The sequence below is a fragment of the Nerophis ophidion genome, linkage group LG04 (genome assembly GCF_033978795.1).
Source record: "Nerophis ophidion isolate RoL-2023_Sa linkage group LG04, RoL_Noph_v1.0, whole genome shotgun sequence".
Taxonomy (NCBI): domain Eukaryota; kingdom Metazoa; phylum Chordata; class Actinopteri; order Syngnathiformes; family Syngnathidae; genus Nerophis; species Nerophis ophidion.
This window is the reverse complement of record NC_084614.1, coordinates 44,484,443-44,505,603: the sequence shown is the minus strand read 5'-3', so window position 1 is coordinate 44,505,603 and position 21,161 is coordinate 44,484,443. Positions and strand designations below refer to the sequence as shown.

Below are 21,161 nucleotides of genomic sequence, written 5' to 3'. Positions count from 1 at the left end.
TCTACATTATAAATAAATAAATAATAAATGGGTTGTACTTGTATAGCGCTTTTCTACCTTCAAGGTACTCAAAGCGCTTTGACACTACTTCCACATTCACCCATTCACACACACGTTCACACACTGATGAAGGGAGCTGCCATGCGAGGCGCTAACCAGCACCCATCAGGAGTAAGGGTGACGTGTCTTGCTCAAGGACACAACGGATGTGACGAGGTTGGTACTAGGTGGGGATTGAACCAGGGACCCTCGGGTTGCGCATGGTCACTCTCCCACTGCGCCACGCCGTCCCATTAAAACATTTTCTTCATACTGCATTAATATACATACTAATTTTAAACTTTCATGCAGAGAGGGAAATCACAACTTAGTAAATGTACCAAAACTGTATTTATTAAATACCCTTCATTCTCTCGCGGGTGACTTTTTAAATGAAAGAACAAATCGGTAGTGCTGCAACGTTTTGTGGCAACACTTTTGCTGCATACTTTGCATAATGCTGTTGTCTGCTGAATATCTTCCTGCTTGAAGCCAAACCACCGCCAGATGATGGACCTCCTGCAGGTTTTTTGGGGCATTAATTGTTCTCCCTCTATTTGTGATCAGTTTCACACCTTCTCTCTCTTGTAAAGTCTCGCACCGCTCTGCTTGCACGACCTGCCTCAGCTAACGTTAGCCATGCTGCTACCTCTGCTCGGCAAGAGCGTATGACGCTACACCGGTGACAGTATGTGACGTATGTAAGAAGGTGTGCTTGTTTTACGTCGCTGTGAGAAGGAGAGACGAGAACGAGTGAGAAACGCCTGTAGTGTAATGCGGGCAGCTAAAAGCAACTGCGTGAGAACGTAATAATAAATAATAATAATGGATTAGATTTATATCGCGCTTTTCTATTGTTAGATACTCAAAGCGCTCACAGAGAAGTGGGAACCCATCATTCATTCACACCTGGTGGTGGTAAGCTACATATATAGCCACAGCTGCCCTGGGGGAGACTGACGGAAGCGTGGCTACCAGTTTGCGCCTACGGCCCCTCCAACCACCACCAATCATTCATCATTCATTCACCAGTGTGAGCGGCACCGGGGGCAAAGGGTGAAGTGTCCTCCCCAAGGACACAACGGCAGCGATTTGGATGTTAATAGGTGGGAAGCGAACCTGCAACACTCAGGTTTCTGGCACGGCCGCTCTACCCACTACGCCATGCCGCCCCCACGTATACTCTAATATTACGATATAGTCATTTTCTATATCGCACAGAGGCAAACCCGCGATATATCGCCCAGCCCTACTTGTAAGCACATTATAATGGCACTACACGTATGGATTGTGTCGTTGCATCTTCGTACAAGAGATGGTATTGTCATACACTTATACCACAGCTCAATGGTGTTGTCTCACAATCAGGGTTTCCCCTAGATTGCCAAGGTACCTGTGGTGGTGGAGTTGTAGTTAGGGGCGTGGTTACCATGACATTGTTGTGTGATTTTCCTTATTTGCTATGTTGATATGGTTGTCTTCAAAAAAGGCTGATAAATACATACAGTATTAATTATGGATGTCAAATTATTAAAATATTAATTGCAGATTAATATAAATGTTCATCATTAAATAAATTTAAAAAATGATGGGCTGTACTTGTATAGCGCTTTTCTACCTTCAAGGTACTCAAAGCGCTTTGACACTACTTCCACATCTACCCATTCACACACACATTCACACACTGATGGAGGGAGCTGCCATGCAAAGCGCTAACCATGACCCATCAGGAGCAAGGGTGAAGTGTCTTGCTCAAGGACACAACGGACGTGACGATGTTGGTACTAGGTGGGGATTGAACCAGGGACCCTCGGGTTGCGCACGGCCCCTCTCCCACTGCGCCACGCCGCCCCTAATAGGTTCACCCTAGACCAGGGGTCTCAAACTCAATTTAGCTGGGGGCCACTGGATGCAGAAACTGGGTGAGGCTGGGCCGCAAGAAAAGATTTCTTTAAAAAATCTAACATGCACTTTTTAATGAATTCACCTTTTATGAATGGCTTTCCCGCCCTAGCAACATACTTGCCAACCCTCACGATTTTTCCAGGAGACACCTGAATTTCAGTGCACCTCCCGACAATCTACCGGTCCAACCATTCTCCCGAAATTTTCCCAATTTTCACCCGGCCAACATTATTAAGGGCTGCCGTGACTGCACTGCCTTTAACGTCCTCTACAACAGTGGTTCTCAACCTTTTTTCAGTGATTTACCCCCTGTGAACATTTTTTTATTTCAAGTACCCCCTAATCAGAGCAAAGCATTTTAGGTTGGAAAAAATAGATAAAGAAGTAAAATACAGCACTATGTCATCATTTTCTGATTTATTAAATTGTATAACAGGGCAAAATATTGCTCATTTGTAGTGGTCTTTCTTGAACTATTTGAAAAAAAAGATATAAAAATAACAATAAAAACTTGTTGAAAAATAAACAAGTGATTCAATTATAAATAAAGATTTCTACACATAGAAGTAATCATCAACTTAAAGTGCACTCTTTGGGGATTGTAATAGAGATCCATCTGGATTCATCAACTTAATTCTAAACATTTCTTCACAAAAAAAGAAATTTTTAACATCAATATTTATGGAACATGTCCATAAAAAGTCTAGCTGTCAACACTGAATGTTGGATTGTTGTATTATTTTTTTCACAGTTTATGAACTTTCATTCATATTTCATTGAAGTAGTATTCAATAAATATATTTTTAAAGGATTTATGAATTGCTGCTATTTTTTTTAGAATATTTTTAATAAATCTCACTTGTCCCTTGGCATACCTTCAAGTACCTCCAGGGGTTCGCGCACCCCCTAAAAGAGGACTACTGCTCCCCTACATGTCATCGCGCACGCTTTTACATCACACAACCAACGTGCTGGTTCCGTAACATGTTGAATGAGACTTGTACAGGACAACGTACGTGGCTGCAAGACGTACTTGGTCAACAGCCATACAGGTCACACTGAGGGTGGCAGTACAAACAACTTTAACACTGTTACAAATATGCGCCACACTGTGAACTGACACCAAACTAGAATGACAAACCCTTTTTTGGGAGAATTTCCGCACCCTAACACAACTTTAACACAAGAGAAAAAATACCCAGAACACCTTGCAGCCCAAACTCCCGGGCTACAATATACAACACCTCAACCGACGCAAGTAGGGAGGGTGGGGGGTTGGTGGTAGCGGGGATGTGTATATTGTAGCCTGAAAGAGTTTGGGCTGCATGGGATTCTGGGTAATTGTTCTGTTGTGTTTATGTTGTGTTACGATGCGGATGTTCTCCCGAAATGTTTTTGTCATTCTTGTTTGGTGTGGATTCACAGTCTGGCACATATTTGTAACAGTGTTCAAGTTTTTTTTACGGCCACCCTGAGTGTTACGTGTGTAGCTGTTGATCGAATATATCTTTCCATAACACACGTGCGTCCTACAAGGCTAGATGCAACATACAACTGGGTTTCCACGTTTTAAGTTCAGGATGTAGGGGGCACTAAAGGCAGAGCCATTATGGCACTCCTTGAATATCGTTGATCTGATGAAAATCTACGAGGCTTCAAGAGAATTGATGCCCCGAAATTCATGGGTCTCCGGGGAAAATTGGGGACGTTGGCAAGTATAACGCTGTCAAGCGCCGTTCATATTAAACTCGCGGGCCGCACCAACATTAAAGGCCTTCTGAAACCCACTACTACCCACCACGCAGTCTGATAGTTTATATATCAATGATAAAATATTAACATTGCAACACATGCCAATACGGCTTTTTTAGTTTACTAAATTACAATTTTAAATTTCCCGGGAGTTTCGTCTTGAAAACGTCGCGTAATGATGACGTGTACACAAGACGTCACGCGTTTTTAGGAAGTATGAGCGCTACGCACACACACAGCTAAATGTCGTCTGCTTTAACGGCATAATTATACAGTATTTTGGACATCTGTGTTGCTGAATCTTTTGCAATTTGTTCAAATAATATTGGAGGAGTCAAAGTAGAAAGATGGAGTTGGGAAGCTTTAGCCTTTAGCCACACAAACACACGGTGATTCTTTGTTTAAAATTCCCGTAACTGAAATTTTACTATGGAACAGAGCGCGGTCAAGCAGACATGTATCCCGACCACATGTCAACCAGCAGGTTTCGGTCAGAAAATTGTGGTTAAAAAGTCGCCTCTTACCGGATATCAGCTGAGCTTGTGCCGTCCGTACAGCTGCCGTCGACTCCCCTGAGACACTGCGCGTCAAGACAGCCGTGGACGTACACCTCCGACTCTCAGGTAATATTAAACTCACTAAAACACTAGCAACACAATAGAAAGTTAAGGGATTTCCCAGAATTATCCTAGTAAATGTGTTTAAAAACATCGGAATCCATCCCAATGTAATCGCGTTTTTTTTTTAACTCGATTTTTATTTTTTATTATATTTTTTTCTAGTCCGTCGCTATCAATATCCTCAAACACAAATCTTTCATCCTCGCTCAAATTAATGGGGAAATTGTCGTTTTTCTCGGTCTGAATAGCACTTTTTGTTGGAAGCTCCCATTAAAAATAATGTGAATATGTGAGGACCCCCCACACTTGCGACGTCATCGTCTGCGACTTCCGGTAGAGGCAGGGCATTTCTCTTAACACTGAAAGTTGCAAACTTTATCGTGGATGTTCTCTACTAAATCCTTTCAGCAAAAATATGGCAATATCGCGAAATGATCAAGTATGACACATAGAATGGACCTGCTATCCCCGTTTGAATAAGAAAATCTCATTTCAGTAGGCCGTTAAATTTTGATATCAAAGTGCGGGCCGCGTAATAACGTTTTGCGGGCCGCATGTTTGAGACCCCTGCCCTAGACAGATCATTTTCAAGTTTTAATACCATCCATCCATCCATTTTTCTACCGCTTATTCCCTTTTGGGGTCGCGGGGGGCGCTAGCGCCTATATCAGCTACAATCGCGCGGAAGGCGGTGTACACCCTGGACAAGTCGCCACCTCATCGCAGGGCCAACACAGATAGACAGACAACATTCACACTCACATTCACACGCTCGGGCCAATTTAGTGTTGCCAATCAACCTATCCCCAGGTGCATGTCTTTGGAGGTGGGAGGAAGCCGGAGTACCCGGAGGGAACCCACGCATTCACGGGGAGAACATGCAAACTCCACACAGAAAGATCCCGAGCCTGGGATTGAACCCAAGACTGCAGGACCTTCGTTTTGTGAGGCAGACGCACTAACCCTTCTTACACCGTGACTGGGCAATTAGTCTGCTTTATTGAGATGTATTTTTCAACATTATGCTTTTTTTAAACAGATCATTACAAAAAGGACACAAACACACTTTTTTAAAAAGAGAATACAAAAAAACCTGCTGTGCTTTGGCGTTATGGCTTAGCGATATGGCAAAAAAAAGAGATCCCGATCAATATTAAAAACAAAACCAAAAACAAATCGAATGCAGTATTATAGCGAGTACCGTTGCATCCCTCCTAATTACTTTTGCGGTATCTTGTAACAGACATTTCCTCCATGTTTGATTAAGGTAGTATAGTATATGCTCACATCTGACAACTATCATTTTGTTCATAGATATGTGGTGGTTACGGTAAAGGTACCCCACACTCTGGTACGTACTTCAGTTTTAGGGGAACGGTTTTGCTTATTTTTTGATGCATTTTGTCGAAAGTAAAGACAACTTTTTTTCCTCTCAAAGTTATTTCACTATTTTGCTTGTCATCAAAAAGTGCATTCTGCTGTTGACAAAGTGTCAGTCGAGTACCGAACACTACAAGACTTTTACTTCAAGTTAACATTTACTAAACAACACTTTCAAATGGTAAACTATTATGTGTATTCTTTAGTTACTTGTATACATCAGTGCTTCTCACCAGGACTTTAGCAAACGGCAAACTGTGAACCAGATTGTGAAGTTTTTTAAAACTCGAATACTGTATCTTTTATTCAATAAGAGTACATTAAAGTGCAATTTGAATTTGAGGTACAGTAAAATAATATGTATTAACTTGGACTGTCAAAGTTAACGCAATAACGTGTTAACTTTAAATTTCAATAACGGCACTACATTTTTTAACAAGCGATTAATGCAAACACTTTCTTCTTGAACCCCTAGTAGCGGGGGTAACTTGGCTGCAGTTCACTTGTTACTAATGAGCCACAAACGAGCAGAAATGGACAAAAGAAAGTCTACCTTATGGAATTATAAGGTTCAAGTTGTGGAAACTTGTTTTCCGGAGAAGAAAAGACTATTTTTCGCCGTGAGAAGAGGCGATGTCCCTGCCGCAAACGCCTTCTGCGCGTGTCATTCTAGAGGTGGGTGGTTCTTCTCTTCTGTGTTCAGATTATAGTTAAAGTGCAGTGATAACATAACATTAAGGTTGTTGCTTGGACTACATAAGATGACATAAAAGCTCAACGGAAATGAAAGACGGCCGCCAGGATGTCGAAAGGAGACATCAAAACATGTCAAGACATTTCCACAAACCAATCAAACACTTTTCAGGCTACAAAATAAAAGTGCTACGCTATACAGCCGCAGTGGCCTAGTACCATACTCAGTGGCCTAGTGGTTAGAGTGTCCGCCTTGAGATGGGTAGGTTGTGAGTTCAAACCCCTGCCAAGTCATACCAAAGACTAGAAAAATGGGACCCATTACCTCCCTGCTTTACACTCACCATCAAGGGTTGGAATTGGGGGTTAAATCACCAAAAACTATTCCTGAGCGCGGCCACCACTGCTGCCCACTGCTCCCCTGACCTCCCAGGGGTTGATCAAGGGTGATGGGTCAAATGCAGAGAATAATTTGTGTGTGACAATCATTGGTACTTTTAACTTTAACATTAACAAACTAAAAATGGCTTAAATCACGATGTTGCTTAGTCAGAGATGTTTTGTAATGTTATTCTGTGATATTTTCACCTAAAGAAATGCTAGGACACTAGTTTAAAGAATACAATGATTTTTCTGGCTGGCTGAAATAATGTGTAAATTCTTTTAGAACAAGTTCTGGTCGAGTCGTCAACTACAGAATGATTAGCAGGCTCTATTGCATTTTATTAATTAATAGAGAAGATTAAAACATTGTCATGAAGCCACCCCTCCTGAAAATGATCTGTCTAGGGCAGTGGTTCTCAACCTCTTTTCAGTGATCTACCCCCTGTGAACATTTTTTTTAATTCAAGTACTCTCTTATCAGAGCAAAGCATTTTTGGTTGAAAAAAAGATAAAGAAGTAAAATACAGCATTATGTCATCAGTTTCTGATTTATTAAATTGTATAACAGTGCAAAATATTGCTCATTTGCTTTGGTCGTTCTTGAACTATTTGGAAAAAAATATATAAAAATATATAAAAACTTGTTGAAAAATAAACAAGTGATTCAATTATAAATAAATATTTCTACACATAGAAGTAATCATTAACTTAAAGTGCCCTCTTTGGGGATTGTAATAGAGATCCATCTGGATTCATGAACTTAATTCTAAACATTTCTTCACAAAAAAAGAAATCTTTAACATATTTATGGAACATGTCCAAAAAAAAATCTAGCTGTCAACACTGAATATTGCACTGTTGCATTTCTTTTTACAGTTTATGAACTTACATTCATATTTTGTTGAAGTATTATTCAATAAATATATTTATAAAGGATTTTTGAATTGTTGCTATTTTGTATACTATTTATATTCATATTTTTTAAAAAATCTCACGTACCCCTTGGCATACCCTAAAATACCCCCAGTGGTACGCGTACCCCCATTTGAGATCCACTGGTCTACGGTACACTTATTATTGATGAAGAATTATACCTATTTGTGATCAATCACGATTCATTTTGAGTTAATTATGAACAATGCGATTATCATTATTAAATATTTTAATCATTTGCAGCCCTAGTATTAACACATTAAACAAGTTTATTGATTGTTTCAGGAACAAAGTGTTTTTTTTTTTTATCCATACACTCAAAAATTAATTGACCTGCCTTCCGCCCAATTGTAGCTGAGATAGGCGCCAGCGCCCCCCGCGACCCCAAAAGGGAATAAGCTGTAGAAAATGGATGGATGGACAAAGCCGCTGCTCCTTTGAATGTTGTCTCAACTTATATGCTAGTGTTAGTCATATTTCTTTATTTTGTTCGTCTTTGCTGTATTTCCAGTTGTGTAGTGTTGACCATTAATTAGTCGTGACGAGCCTGATTTTTGCACGGTGGAACGGGAGGTTACACACACACGGACACAAACACTTTCACAAAAACACATGCAAACGTAATAATAATAATAATAATAATAATGGATTAGATTTATATCGCCCTTTCCTATTACTAGATACTCAAAGCGCTCAGAGAGAAGTGGGAACCCATCATTCATTCACACCTGGTGGTGGTAAGCTACATCTGTAGCCACAGCTGCCCTGAGTTAGACTGACGGAAGCGTGGCTGCCAGTTTGCGCCTACGGCCCCTTTGACCACCACCTATCATTCATTCATCATTCATTCACCAGTGTGAGCGGCACCGGGGGCAAGGGTGAAGTGTCCTGCCCAAGGACTCAACGGCAGCAATTTGGATGTCAATAGGTGGGAAGCGAACCTGCAACCCTCAGGTTTCTGGCACGGCCGCTCTACCCACTACACCAAGCCGCCCCCAAAGCCGTACACAAACACACACTCATTCACAGACGCACGCAGGGTCACGGTCAATGAAGGTGGATTGTTCAATGCAGGATTACACTGAGAATCATTGCTTCCCTACTGTTTACTGCTACGCTAACTTCTAACAGACATTTCCGCCATGTTTGATCAAGGAAATGCTAACAGCTGATCATCGTGATCAAACTCAAATAATTCGCAAACAGTGATCACAATCATATAATCGCCCAGCCCTAGTTGGTGTCTTGCCAGATTTTGTGTTATGTAGGAATTCATAATTTGTATTCCTGCTATAGGAGCACTTGCATTAAGAGGAAGAGCAACACTATGTCTAGATACCAGTTTTACACATTACTAACACAATATGTGTATTGTTACGATCATGGTTTGATTGTCAAAGATGTTAGTTAATATAAAATGTGATAGTTATACCTTTAAATGATTCTGATATTCTTCTGTACATTACATGTTGCACAAGTTAATGATATTCATAATATCAATCGTGATAATCGTTTAACCTACTCTATTTTTTAGGGGTGTAACGGTACACAAAAATTTAGGTTCGTTATGTACCTCGGTTGAGAGGTCCCGGTTCGTTTCATTTTCGGTACAGAAATAAAACAACAAAATATAAATTTTTTTGGTTAGTTATTTGCCAACTTTGTAAACAATGGCTTTACCCTTTTAACATTGGGAACACTATAATAATTCTGCCCACGTTAATCAACATTAAACTGCCTCAAATCGTTGCTCAGATTAATTAAAATAACACAACTTTTATTCTACATATAAAAAGTGCAACATTAAACAGTTTCAAGTCAACTCATCATGCTTAATTTATTACAGCATTTGGGAAGCCTCTAGTTGATTTTTATTATGTAAATGTTATATTGTTATCAACATGTGATAGCAGGGATCCTGCCATTCAATGCTTTTCTGTCCGTAAAACACACACACACACACACACACACACACACACACACACACACACACACACACACACACACACACACACACACACACACACACCGCAAAATTAGCTAACGTTACGCTAAATGCTAATTAGCCTTCACCTCAAGCCAGAACTGTGAGCGCGCTGAGCTGCAGTTTAAGTCAGTTTAAGGTCAACGGGCTCATAGTGATGTTAGTAGTAGTTGACTCGGAGGAGTTTACTATCATTTGGGGAGAGTATGCTGCCTTATGCTCACCTGCTAAACACCTATCTGCTCGACGCTGAAGCATTTACTACAGGCGCTCTGAATACGCACTGCTGATTCGCTGTTACCGCTCTGAATACGCACTGCTGATTGGCTGTTACTGCTATATATGTAACCAATCAGTTGGTTGTGTGGGTGGGACAATGCTTTGTGCTGAGACAGAGGTAGAAGAAGCAAAGCAGCTTGTTAAAACTTTAGCTTAATAATATGCGCCACGCTCTGAAGCCACGCCAAACAAGATTGACAAACACATTTCGGGAGGACATCCTCCCAGTAACACAACATAAACGCAACACAACAAATACCCAGAATCCTTTGTATCCATGATGAATCCTGACTATTTTATACACCCCGCTAGCAGCAACCCCCCCACCTTCCCCCCCACCCCGTGCGTCGGTAAGGTGGGCGGGGTTGGGGGCGCGGGGGTGTAAAATATATTCAGGATGTTTCACGGACACAAAGGATTCTGGGTATTTGTTGTGTTGCGTTTATGTTGTGTTACTGTGAGAATGTTCTCCCGAAATGTGTTTGTCAATCCTGTTTGGTGTGGCTTCACAGCGTGGCGCATATCACGAAGAGTGTTAAAATTGTTTATATCACAACCATTAGTGTACTCTGTGTCACCCAGTATGGATTTCAATCTTGTACGTGTGATTGCGGAAGCTGCACACAACATGTTGCCAGATTAATAATCGGTGTGTACATGTTGTTGAAGGTGTCAAAGGCAATGGCTTAACAGCACGCTCATATCCTTGTCATCAGGATGAACGCCAATTGGATAATCGCGAGAACTTTAGCGGCTCCAATTGCCTACTCTGTGAAACAGGTTTAGACAGCTCTGTGAGTGGTAAAGGTGGCCAACCTCTGATGTATTTCAGCGGGCGGGTGGCGGGCGGATGCGTTTCTGATAAAATGTTGGTTCGGGTGGATGGCGGGTGGATGACTACTTTGGTGACGCGGTTGCAGATGATATAATTGCCCAGCCGCGCATCTCTAATGCCTTGTGTTCAGCGACACTATTGCTCTTGGGTAAAAAGTGTTCTTAAATCTGTTTGTCCGGCATTTTATTGTCCTGTATCTCATGCCCCGAGGGCAGCAGTTAAAAAGTTTATGTCCGGGGTGAGATGGATCCCTTATGATGTTTTGGGCCTTTTTGAAGCACCTGTAACTGTACAGTTCATCTAGGGAGGCGAGAGAGCAGCCAGTGATCTTCATGGCAGTTTTTATGACCCTCTGAAGTGCATTTCTCTCTGCCCCTGTGCAGTATGTCAGCACACTCTCTATTGAGCAGCGATAAAGACACAAGCAGTTTTTGTGACAGGTGGCTCTTTCTGAGGAGTCTTAGAAAATGAAGTCTCTGCTGTGCTTTTTGATGGTCACTGAGGTGTTCACACTCCACGACAGGTTTTCCTCGATCTGGATGCTCAGGAACCTGAAGTTAGAGAACCTCTCCACATAGTCCCCGTGGATGTACAGTAGTTGGATATTTAAGTTTTTTTTTTCTTCCAGAAGTCCATAATCAGCTCCTTTGCCTTGGTGTTGTCAAAGACCAGGTTATTTTCCCTGCACCACCCAGTCAGCAGCTCCACTTCATTTGTGTAGGCAGAGACCGGAATAGACCCGCTCATTGGCAGTGCGCCTTATAATCCGGTGCACCCTATGGTCCGGAAAATACCGTACCGCTTTAATATACCTGAAATTATACCCAAAGCACTTTACATTATACATCATATTCACCCATTCACACACACACATATACTTTACATTATACATCATATTCACCCATTCACACACACATGCTGATGGAAAGGTTGTCATGCAAGGTACTTGCCATGACCCATCAGGAGCAAGGGTGAAGTGTCTTGCCCTAGGATGACAAAGATGGTAGAAGCTAGAACCCTTAAGTTGCTGGCACGGCATCTCTACCTTCTGTGCCGCGCCGGACAAGAAGTCTTTGAGTGTCAATCGTTAGCTTTCTTAAATGCTAACATAAATACACCAATATTGTTGTTGACTGATTTTAATTTAAAACTTAAGTGAGTAGGGTGTCCATACCAATACTATTTATAAACAACACTACAGTGTGTTGGATCAGTGTTAATGTGCATTTTAAAACATTTACATTTGTGGAAAAATAATGACTTGTCCAGGGTGAACCCCGCCTTCCATCAGATTGTAGCTGAGATAGGCACCAGCGCCCCCAGCAACCCCAAAGGGAATAAGCGGTAGAAAATGGATGGAAAAATAATATAAAGTAAAAATCCAATCAACTAAACATTTTACAATCCACCCCCGCAGTATCCCTGTGGATCACTTACCCTATGTTGAAGACCTTTGATTTACACCATTTAAATATATATCGTGAAAACAAATATCAATGCTATTGGGTACACCCAGTGTGGCACCAAATGCTGCATCAAAAAGTGCTGCGTTTATGTCACTGCATGTTGCACGCCAGTGTTATTGTGAGTTTAGCCACAAATCTAATATTATACAGTAAACAAAATATAAAAGCTACACTTTTGTTTTTGCTTCCATTTTTCATGAGATACACTCAAATATCGAAAACTTTTATTATATACACAACATACCTATTCCTCTGAAATATTGTTCACAAATCTGTTGAAATCTGTGTTAGTGAGCTATTCTTTTTTGCCAAGATAATCCATCTTGACAGGTGTGGCGTATCAAGATGCTGATTAAAACAGCAGGATAATTGCACAGGTGTGCCTTAGGCTGCACACAATAAAATTCCACCCTGAAATGTGCAATTTTACCACACCGTACAATGCCCACAATGCCAAATATGTCGCAAGTTTTGAGGGAGCATGCAGTTGGCATGCCGACTGCAGGAATATCCACCAGAGTTGTTTCCCAATAATTGAATGTTCCAAAGACGTTTCAGAGAATTTGGCAGTACATCCAACCGGCCTCACAACCGCAGACCACGTGTAACCACACCAGGCCAGGACTTCCACATCCCCTGCATCCAGCAGGTGCACCTCAATGATCGTTTGCATTCTTTGGTTATGCAAACTAATCAAACTGTGAGACACGTCTCAGGGAAGTTCATCTGCATGCTCGTCGTCCTCAAAGGGATTTCGACCTGACTGCAGTTTGTCGTCGTAACCGACTTAAGTGGGCAAATGCTCACAATTGATGGCGTCTGGCACGTTCGAGATGTGCTTTCTTCACAAATGAATCCCGGTTTTCTCTGTTAAGGGCAGGTGGCAGACAGCATGTGTGGCATCGTGTGTTGGATTGGTTTGCTGATGTCAACGTTGTGAATCGAATGGCCCATGGTGGGCATGGTGTTATGGTATGAGCATGCATGTTATGGACAACTAATGCAAGTGCATTTTATTGATGCGTTTTGAATGCACAGGGATACCTAGACTATATCCTGAGGCACATTGTTGTGCTATTTACCCGAGAACATGACCTCATGTTGCAGCATAACAATGCAATGCCCCCACGTTGCAAGGAGCTGTACACAATCCCTGGAGGCTGAACACATCCCAGTTCTTGCATGGCCACCATACTCACCGGACATGTCACCCATTGATCATGTTTGGGATGCTGTGGATCGGCGTATACAACAGCGTGTTCCAGCTCCTGACATTATCCAGCAACTTCGCGCAGCCATTCAAGAGGAGTGGACCAACATTCCACAGTCCACAATCAACAACTTGATCAGCTCAATGCGAAGGAGATGTATTGCACTGCGTGAGGCAAAACAATCATGCTGTTTAATCAGCATCTTGGTATGCTACACCTCTGAGGTGGGATGGATTATCTTGGCAAAGAATAAATGCTCACTAACGCAGATTTAGACGGATTTGGGAACACTATATGAGAGGAATAGGTATTTTGTGTTTATAGTGAAAGTCTTAGCTAAATCTTTGAGTTAAACTCATGAAAAATGAGAGCAAAAACAGACGTGTTTCCTTTTATATTTGTGTTTAGTATACCTGCCCACGTAGACAAAACAATCCAGTGTAAAACTTTTGGGGACAAGTAAAGATGGAAGTATTGATTTTTTTAGATATGAGAGAAGGCTGAAGGGCATGCTGAGATGATGGAAAAAACACGTGAGGCTCCAGTCACCAGTCATGGCACGGTAGAAGAGGCTGGCCGACAGCATGTACAAGAATGCCCACATAAATACGTCTGTTAATCTGTGATGCCATAAATGGCCAACTTTTTAAAAAATGACGCAGGTAATAAAAGGCAATTAAAAACTGCGTGCTAGCTTGCGCCCAAATGCATGGTCTTTACGATTTTACTCTTTGGTTTTGTTTACCTCGATTATTCAACATTGTAACACTATTTATAATTCAGAAAAGAGTAAAACCCTCCCAGGTCATCATCGATTAATTGATATGTTTTGTAAATTGGGGCCCACCCAAGCATTGTGGTGCCCCATGCTCAGCGACATGATCTGCTCATAGTGAAGGTTGGCACTGAATGGCATTGTGAGTGAGGGCAGGCAAGTAGTTCTAATCTTGAAAAATGCACTAAGTATCTATGGCGATCCATTTTTGTATGTGGCGGGCTGGGACAAATGAATTAATGTATGCAAAATCCTAAATGCCTTCATTATTTAAAGTGTTGTTTTTTTTCTCTGTTATCCACAATCACATGCACAAGTCGGTGCCTTTGTGTCATTAAGTCCGCTATAATTGTTTTTCAACAGCTCTGATGTTTGTTTTCTGCCTACGACTGACCGCAGCAAATATCTGTTGTTTTTCTGTTAATCAGAGACGATTGCGTCACCTCCGGAGCATTGCAGCAAGAAACATTGTCAACAAGAATGGTTCCCCTCTGCTGGACACTTACTTCACCCTGCACCTCTGCATAGGAGAGCGCATATCTAGTGGTGAGTGTGACAAACACCCTTATTACTGTCTTGCTGTCCAGGCTATTCACTAATTGGCTTTGTGTGATTGCTTTTGATCATGTGCAGGCTTTTAATCTGTGTGTTTTAACTTTTGTCTTTTTAGATTTTTACAAGAGTGAAGTCATACGTGACTCACTGGTGAGTATTATTATTTTTAATATTTTTATTTGCTTTCAAATACTTTACAAATTTTCATTGAATACTTTGTGTACTGGTATACAGTACATATACATGCTGGGTTTTGTAGCAGTATGTGTTGTTGTTTTTTTGTTTTATTTTGAATATGCTAACAGTTACAATATAATAGAAGTTTTTCAAGCATTTCCATTTTCTCATTGCAACATGTCCGTAAAGGAGTGGGAAAAGCATAGCTTATTTATTCCTACCCTTTCTACACTTCATAGCATTTACTAACACGTTTGTTTACATCCTGTTCTCAATTTTTAACACAATTTTATACCAATTATTAACAAATACAACAGTTCTCATAAATAAAAAATTATGTTGTGATTCATGTTTTGAGATGAATAATAATGTCTTACTTTCAATAAGGTTCCAAAAGTTTATCATTATTCTTCTTGTTTGTACTTTGTAAACACTTGGAGTTTGAACTGTTTCTTAAACTGGATCCTATTAGTACAGTGACACCTTGATTTACAAACAAGCTGGTTCTTGAACATGGTTTGTATACCACAAGGTTTGTATAGCGAAGCCAAGTTCCCCATACACAATGTAAACAATAATTATTGTTTCAAGCCTCTGAAAAAAGTACAAAGTAGAGCTAGACCGATTTTTTATTTTTTTATTTTTTTTTTAGGGCTGATACCGATTATTAGTAGTTAAGGACCCTAATAAGCGTTATTTAGAGACTATTTTCATTTGCAGTAAAAATTAGCCAAACATTAATAGCTTATGTTAGTAAACAATTGGACAAGGCTTTAAATTGTTCTTTTAACATTATATATATATATATATATATATATATATATATATATATATATATATATATATATATATATAATGTGTGTATGTGTCTGTGTGTATGTACTGTGTGTAAATTTGTGAGTGTGTAGGGAACTTTCCTCCAGAAGGTCTTATCTTTGTCCATGTGGTGTCAGATGAAACAAAAATTGAGCTGTTTGGCCGTAATACCCAACAATATGTTTAGAGGAGAAAATTTGAAGCCTTTAATCCCAGGAACACCATACCTACCGTCAAGCATGGTGGTAGTATTATGCTATGGGCCTGTTTTTCTGCCAATGGAACTGGTACTGGGCTTCACAGTGGAAGAGGGGTTAGTGCGTCTGCCTCACAATACGAAGGTCCTGCAGTCCTGGGTTCAAATCCAGGCTCGGGATCTTTCTGTGTGGAGTTTGGTATGTTACCTCCGGGTACTCCGGCTTCCTCCCACTACCCAAGACATGCACCTGGGGATAGGTTGATTGGCAACACTAAATTGGCCTTAGTGTGTGAATTTGAGTGTGAATGTTGTCTGTCTATCTGTGTTGGCCCTGCGATGAGGTGGCGACTTGTCCAGGGTATACCCCGCCTTGTAGCTGAGAAAGGCGCCAGCGCCCCCCGCGACCCCAAAAGGGAATAAGCGGTAGAAAATGGATGGATGGATGGATGGAACTGGTACTTTACAGAGAGTAAATGGGACATTGAAAAAGGAGGATTACTTCCAAATTCTTCAGGACAACCTAAAATCATCAGCCCTGAGGTTGGGTTTTGGGTGTAACACAGGTCTAAAAGTGTTAAAGTAATGGCTAAATCAGGCTAGAATTAATCCCAAAGTCCGGACTTAAACGTGTGGACAATTCTAAAGAAACATGTCCATGTCAGAAAACCCATACATTTAGCTGAACTGCACCAATTTTGTCAAGAGGAATTGCCAAAAATTCAACCAGAAGCTTGTGGATGGCTACCAAAAGCGCATTATTGCAGTGAAACCTGCCAAGGGACATGTAACCAAATATTAACATTGCTGTATGTATATTTTTGACCCAGCAGATTTGGTCACATTTTCAGTAGACCCATAATAAATTCATAAAATAACCAAACTTCATGAATGTTTTTTATGACCAACAAGTATGTGCTCCAATCATTCTATCACAAAAGAGAGTTGTAGAAATTATTGGAAAATCAAGACAGCCATGACATTATGTTCTTTACAAGTGTATGTCTATCTTTGACCACATCTGTATATCTGAGAGCTTTAGCTTTTTTGAGGTGGAAAAAAGTCCCTAATGAGATTTGGTTTTGTGTGGATCCCCATTAGCTGTGATCATTCTAGCATACACGCCAGCATAAAACTATGGTTTTGCACATATTTGACTGATCTATCTAATCATATTCAACTATGAAAATACTTGATCAAGACGGCCTTAAAAATCTGGGTTAAGGATTAAGGCGAAAAGTACTTCTATTTATGAAAAGAATGTGATCACAAGGTTCCCAAAGTTCCTTTGAGTGTAGTCTAAGGAGATTGGAGATCAGTTAGAATTTGGGATTTTTCTGTGCATCACTTGTTATAAATTGAATGACCGGGGTACTATTTGATTTTTCTACTTCTTGCTACATCAGTCAGATGTCAGTAGAATCAGCTTTGCACTACTGCTTACCTTCTCTGCAAACATGCACAACAGATGCTGCTCCACATGTTGTCAGCCTTGCTGTTGAGTCATTAGCTGACCTAAGCAGGTTTCAGGCACTCTCTTTAGTGCCCCTTGCGAGACAAGACCGTATAAAGCTTAACAGGAAGTTCTGGTTCCTGTCCACCGTCGTCTCAACTTCCCCTTGAACAGTTAAATTGCAATCATCTTTTGGAGATGTGTGTTAAGCCCATGTTTTTCGATTATATGCAAATATTCTGGTTCTTCCAGACGAGCCCCCAATTATGGGAATGCCGAAGTGCAGGGGTTCCCATTTCTCTTCAGTCTCCAAACAAGCACTTTAACAGTTGTTTGTGTTTAATCATTTTCGTTTGACAACACCGAACTATAGATGTGGCTCATTATGGACATTTGACGGACACACATGGTCAAAAACCTCTCTGATCCCTGTGTTATAAAAAGCAGAGGTATGATGCCATCTAGTTAGTTTTTTTTAATACACTTAACATAACATATACACGAAAAAACCCATTTTAATGTGTGAAAGTTTCTCATCAATTGAGTCTTTGTTTTGCTTGGGCCAGAGCATTTTGCAAAAACTGGCTCCGAGAGCTCTGGCATGCAGGTATACTCGGTTGCTGTGGTGGTGATATGCTGGCTGATGCTACAGACATCGGAGCAATACCAGTTGTAGGACACATTGGCACCTTCATTAGCAGAATCCCTTGATAATATTTTCTCCATCTCCATTAATCTTATTGTTGGGTGATTAGTTTGCATTTGACTTGTTCGTAGAGCCTGTTCAAGATTGTTTTCTGTGTTTCAAAATAGAAGAAGCACATTCTGAAAATGTACAAATATTAATGTTGTTGTTTTTTTACACTTACATGGTACGGTTAATAGTATTCTATCTTTATTTGTCGTTATTTATATTTTCTGAATGAATGATGTGATAATGTTCATCAGTCCACTCAATGGTGTTCATGTTCAATCAATCAAGATACAAAAATATCTAAATCAAATTACAGTATGCCATGTATGTAGTTTGATCACTTTCCTCGATTGATGTACTAACATCATGTGGTTTATTTTGTACATATGCACCATCATCTACAGCAGGGGTCGAGAAACTTTACCACTCAAAGAGCCATTTTGACCCGTTTCACAAAATAAAGAAAACTATGGGAGCACAAGATTTTTTTGGAATTTAAAATGAAATAACACAGTGTACAACGTTTTTTTTTGCTTTGTGCTATGTATTAACCAGGGGTCTCAGACACGCGACCCGCACCTTAGTATGAAAATGTAATATTAGTGCGGCCCGCGAGTTTTATTTGAATGCCGCTTGACAACATCACATTCGCCAACTATCTCCATTTTTCCGGGAGACTACCGAGTTTCAGAGCAACCATTCTCTCGACTGTCTGCTGGTTTTCACCCAAACAACAATAATAAGGGCGTGCTATGATGACAATGCGTTTAGCGCCCTCTACAACCGTAACAAACAGCTTACCAGCCCATTCACATGTTGTATGAGGCTTCTGCAGACACACGTAAGCAAATGCAACGCATACTTGCTCAACAGCTATACAGGTTACACTGAGGGTTGTGATATAAACAACTTTAGCACTCTTACTAATACGCACCACACTGTGAAACCACACCACACAAGAATGAAAAACACATTTGGGGTGAACATCCGCGCTGTAACACAACAGAACAAATACCCAGAATCCCATGTATCTCAAACTCTTCCGGGCTACATTATACACCCACGCTACCACCAACCCCCACCCCTCCCAACCCCGCCCACCTCAACCGACGCACAGAGGGAAGGGGGTGGTAGGGGGTGTATAATGTAGCCCGCAAGAGTTAGGGATGCATGGAATTCTGGGTATTTGTTCTGTTGTGTTTATGTTGTTACAGTGCGGATGTTCTCCCAAAATGTGTTTGTCATTCTTGTTTGGTGTGGGTTCATAGTATGGCGCATATTAGTAAGAGTGTTAAGGTTGTTTATATCACAACACTCGGTGTAACCTGTATGGCTGTTGAACAAGAATGCATTTCAGTAGCTTGCGCGTTGAGTTAGATGAGGCCGGCCGGCACTCGGATAGCATAGTATTAAAGCGGACGCGACGACATGGTCTAGAGGACGTTTAAAGCATTGCCATCACGACACGCCCTCAATATTGTTTCCCGGGTGAAAATCTGAGAATGTTATCCTGGGGAGATTTCTGGGAGAGGCACTGAAATCCGGAAAACCTCCCGGAAAAATGGGGGGGTTGGCAAGTATGCAGCTGAGCCACATCATAGTGATTAAAAACCGCATGCGGCTCCGGAGCCGCGGGTTGCCGACCGCTGATCTACAGAGATTCAAAGAATTGCTATTGCAACATCCAGTAGACAGATCTAGAAGAGCTGTTTCTTTCATTCAAAAATTTCAGCTTAATTTGTATACTTAGCAAACCCATCCCGCTGGCCGGAAAAAAGCTGTTCGCGGGCCGTACGTTTGACACCCCTGTTCTAGACCAACACATCACCTTAGGCCAGCTGTGTGTCAAAAATAGACAAGAAGTACTAGTTGTTTGTCATCATTTGCTGGTGGTCATGGACCATAAAATGTTCATGAACATGAATCTGCAGTAGTACCATTTCATTAAGGTGCTACTGACGCTATCTATGTCTGTTTGTGTGTTTCAAAGAATCCTACTTGGCGGAGCTTGGACTTTGGTATGTTGCCGGACCTTTTGGATACCTCAGTCTCTTGTTTTGTGGTAAGGATTTGGGGAGGACAACAAGAACAGTACCAGCTCCTCATAGAATGGAAGGTCAACCTGGATGGCGTCAGATACACGGGACAGCAGGTCAGCCACACACAAGACATTGATAATATATGGAAGTAGAATTGTCTCAGCTTATATATATCAATATGAAAAATAATACATATGCATATATTAATAAATATACAAATACAAATGTGATATACAAATAAATAAAACATTTGTATGAATAAACGTGTATTTGTAAATATATTTTTGAGATTTGAATATAAATATGCTTGATTTTGTATTTGTATTTGTATTGAATTTGCATTTGTGGATGGCTTTTTTGTTTTTGTCAATGAGACATTCCTCCCACAAACCAAATAAATGTGACCTACACACTCTCCTGAACAACCAGCAGAGGGCACTGCAGCTAGAGCAATATATGCATTGTATGCAAAATGCCCTGAGTTCTCTTCACAAAAACAATCCACATCTTTACAGACAGAACGCATAACGGGCCTGAGCTTGCTAACGTTAGCGTTGCATTAGCTAATACAAATTTATATGTCTCAATGCAGTTTAATGACCATGTCCCGATGGGACAGACGGGGAAGGTGCTTGGTGGAACAGTGTAAGTAAGTAGGGCGGCTTCGTCACATGTATATATCTCCATATTTTTTCCGTAAAGTAAACCTGAGATACTAAGTATGTCATTATTTTGACCTAGTGACATAGTAAATATTGACTTACTAAGACAAAATAATGACAAAGTCAAATTAATGACTTAATGTATATAAGGGTTTGCAATAAGCGTTTGAAAAAAAGAGTTAAAAGTTAGGCCACATGCTGACATATGCTCAACTCATCATTCTTAATTAATTACAACATTTGGGAAGCCTGTAGTTGATTTTTATTATGTAAATGTTATATTTTTATCAACATGTGTGATAGCAGGGACCCT

General features: G+C 40.7%; 1 protein-coding gene across 5 annotated transcripts in view; it reads left to right on the top strand.

The window, feature by feature from the left end:
- Positions 1 to 21,161, top strand: part of uvrag (UV radiation resistance associated gene) — a 207,908-nt gene that overhangs the window by 25,927 nt on the left and 160,820 nt on the right. For 4 of the 5 annotated variants that reach the window (XM_061898145.1, XM_061898144.1, XM_061898148.1 and 1 more), the window contains exons 2-5: positions 4,254 to 4,319; positions 14,685 to 14,802; positions 14,927 to 14,961; positions 20,138 to 20,299. In XM_061898145.1, coding sequence (XP_061754129.1) covers positions 4,254 to 4,319; positions 14,685 to 14,802; positions 14,927 to 14,961; positions 20,138 to 20,299 — 381 coding nt within the window. The remainder of the gene's footprint in view (positions 1 to 4,253; positions 4,320 to 14,684; positions 14,803 to 14,926; positions 14,962 to 20,137; positions 20,300 to 21,161) is intronic. The other variant, XM_061898146.1, reaches the window with a different exon arrangement.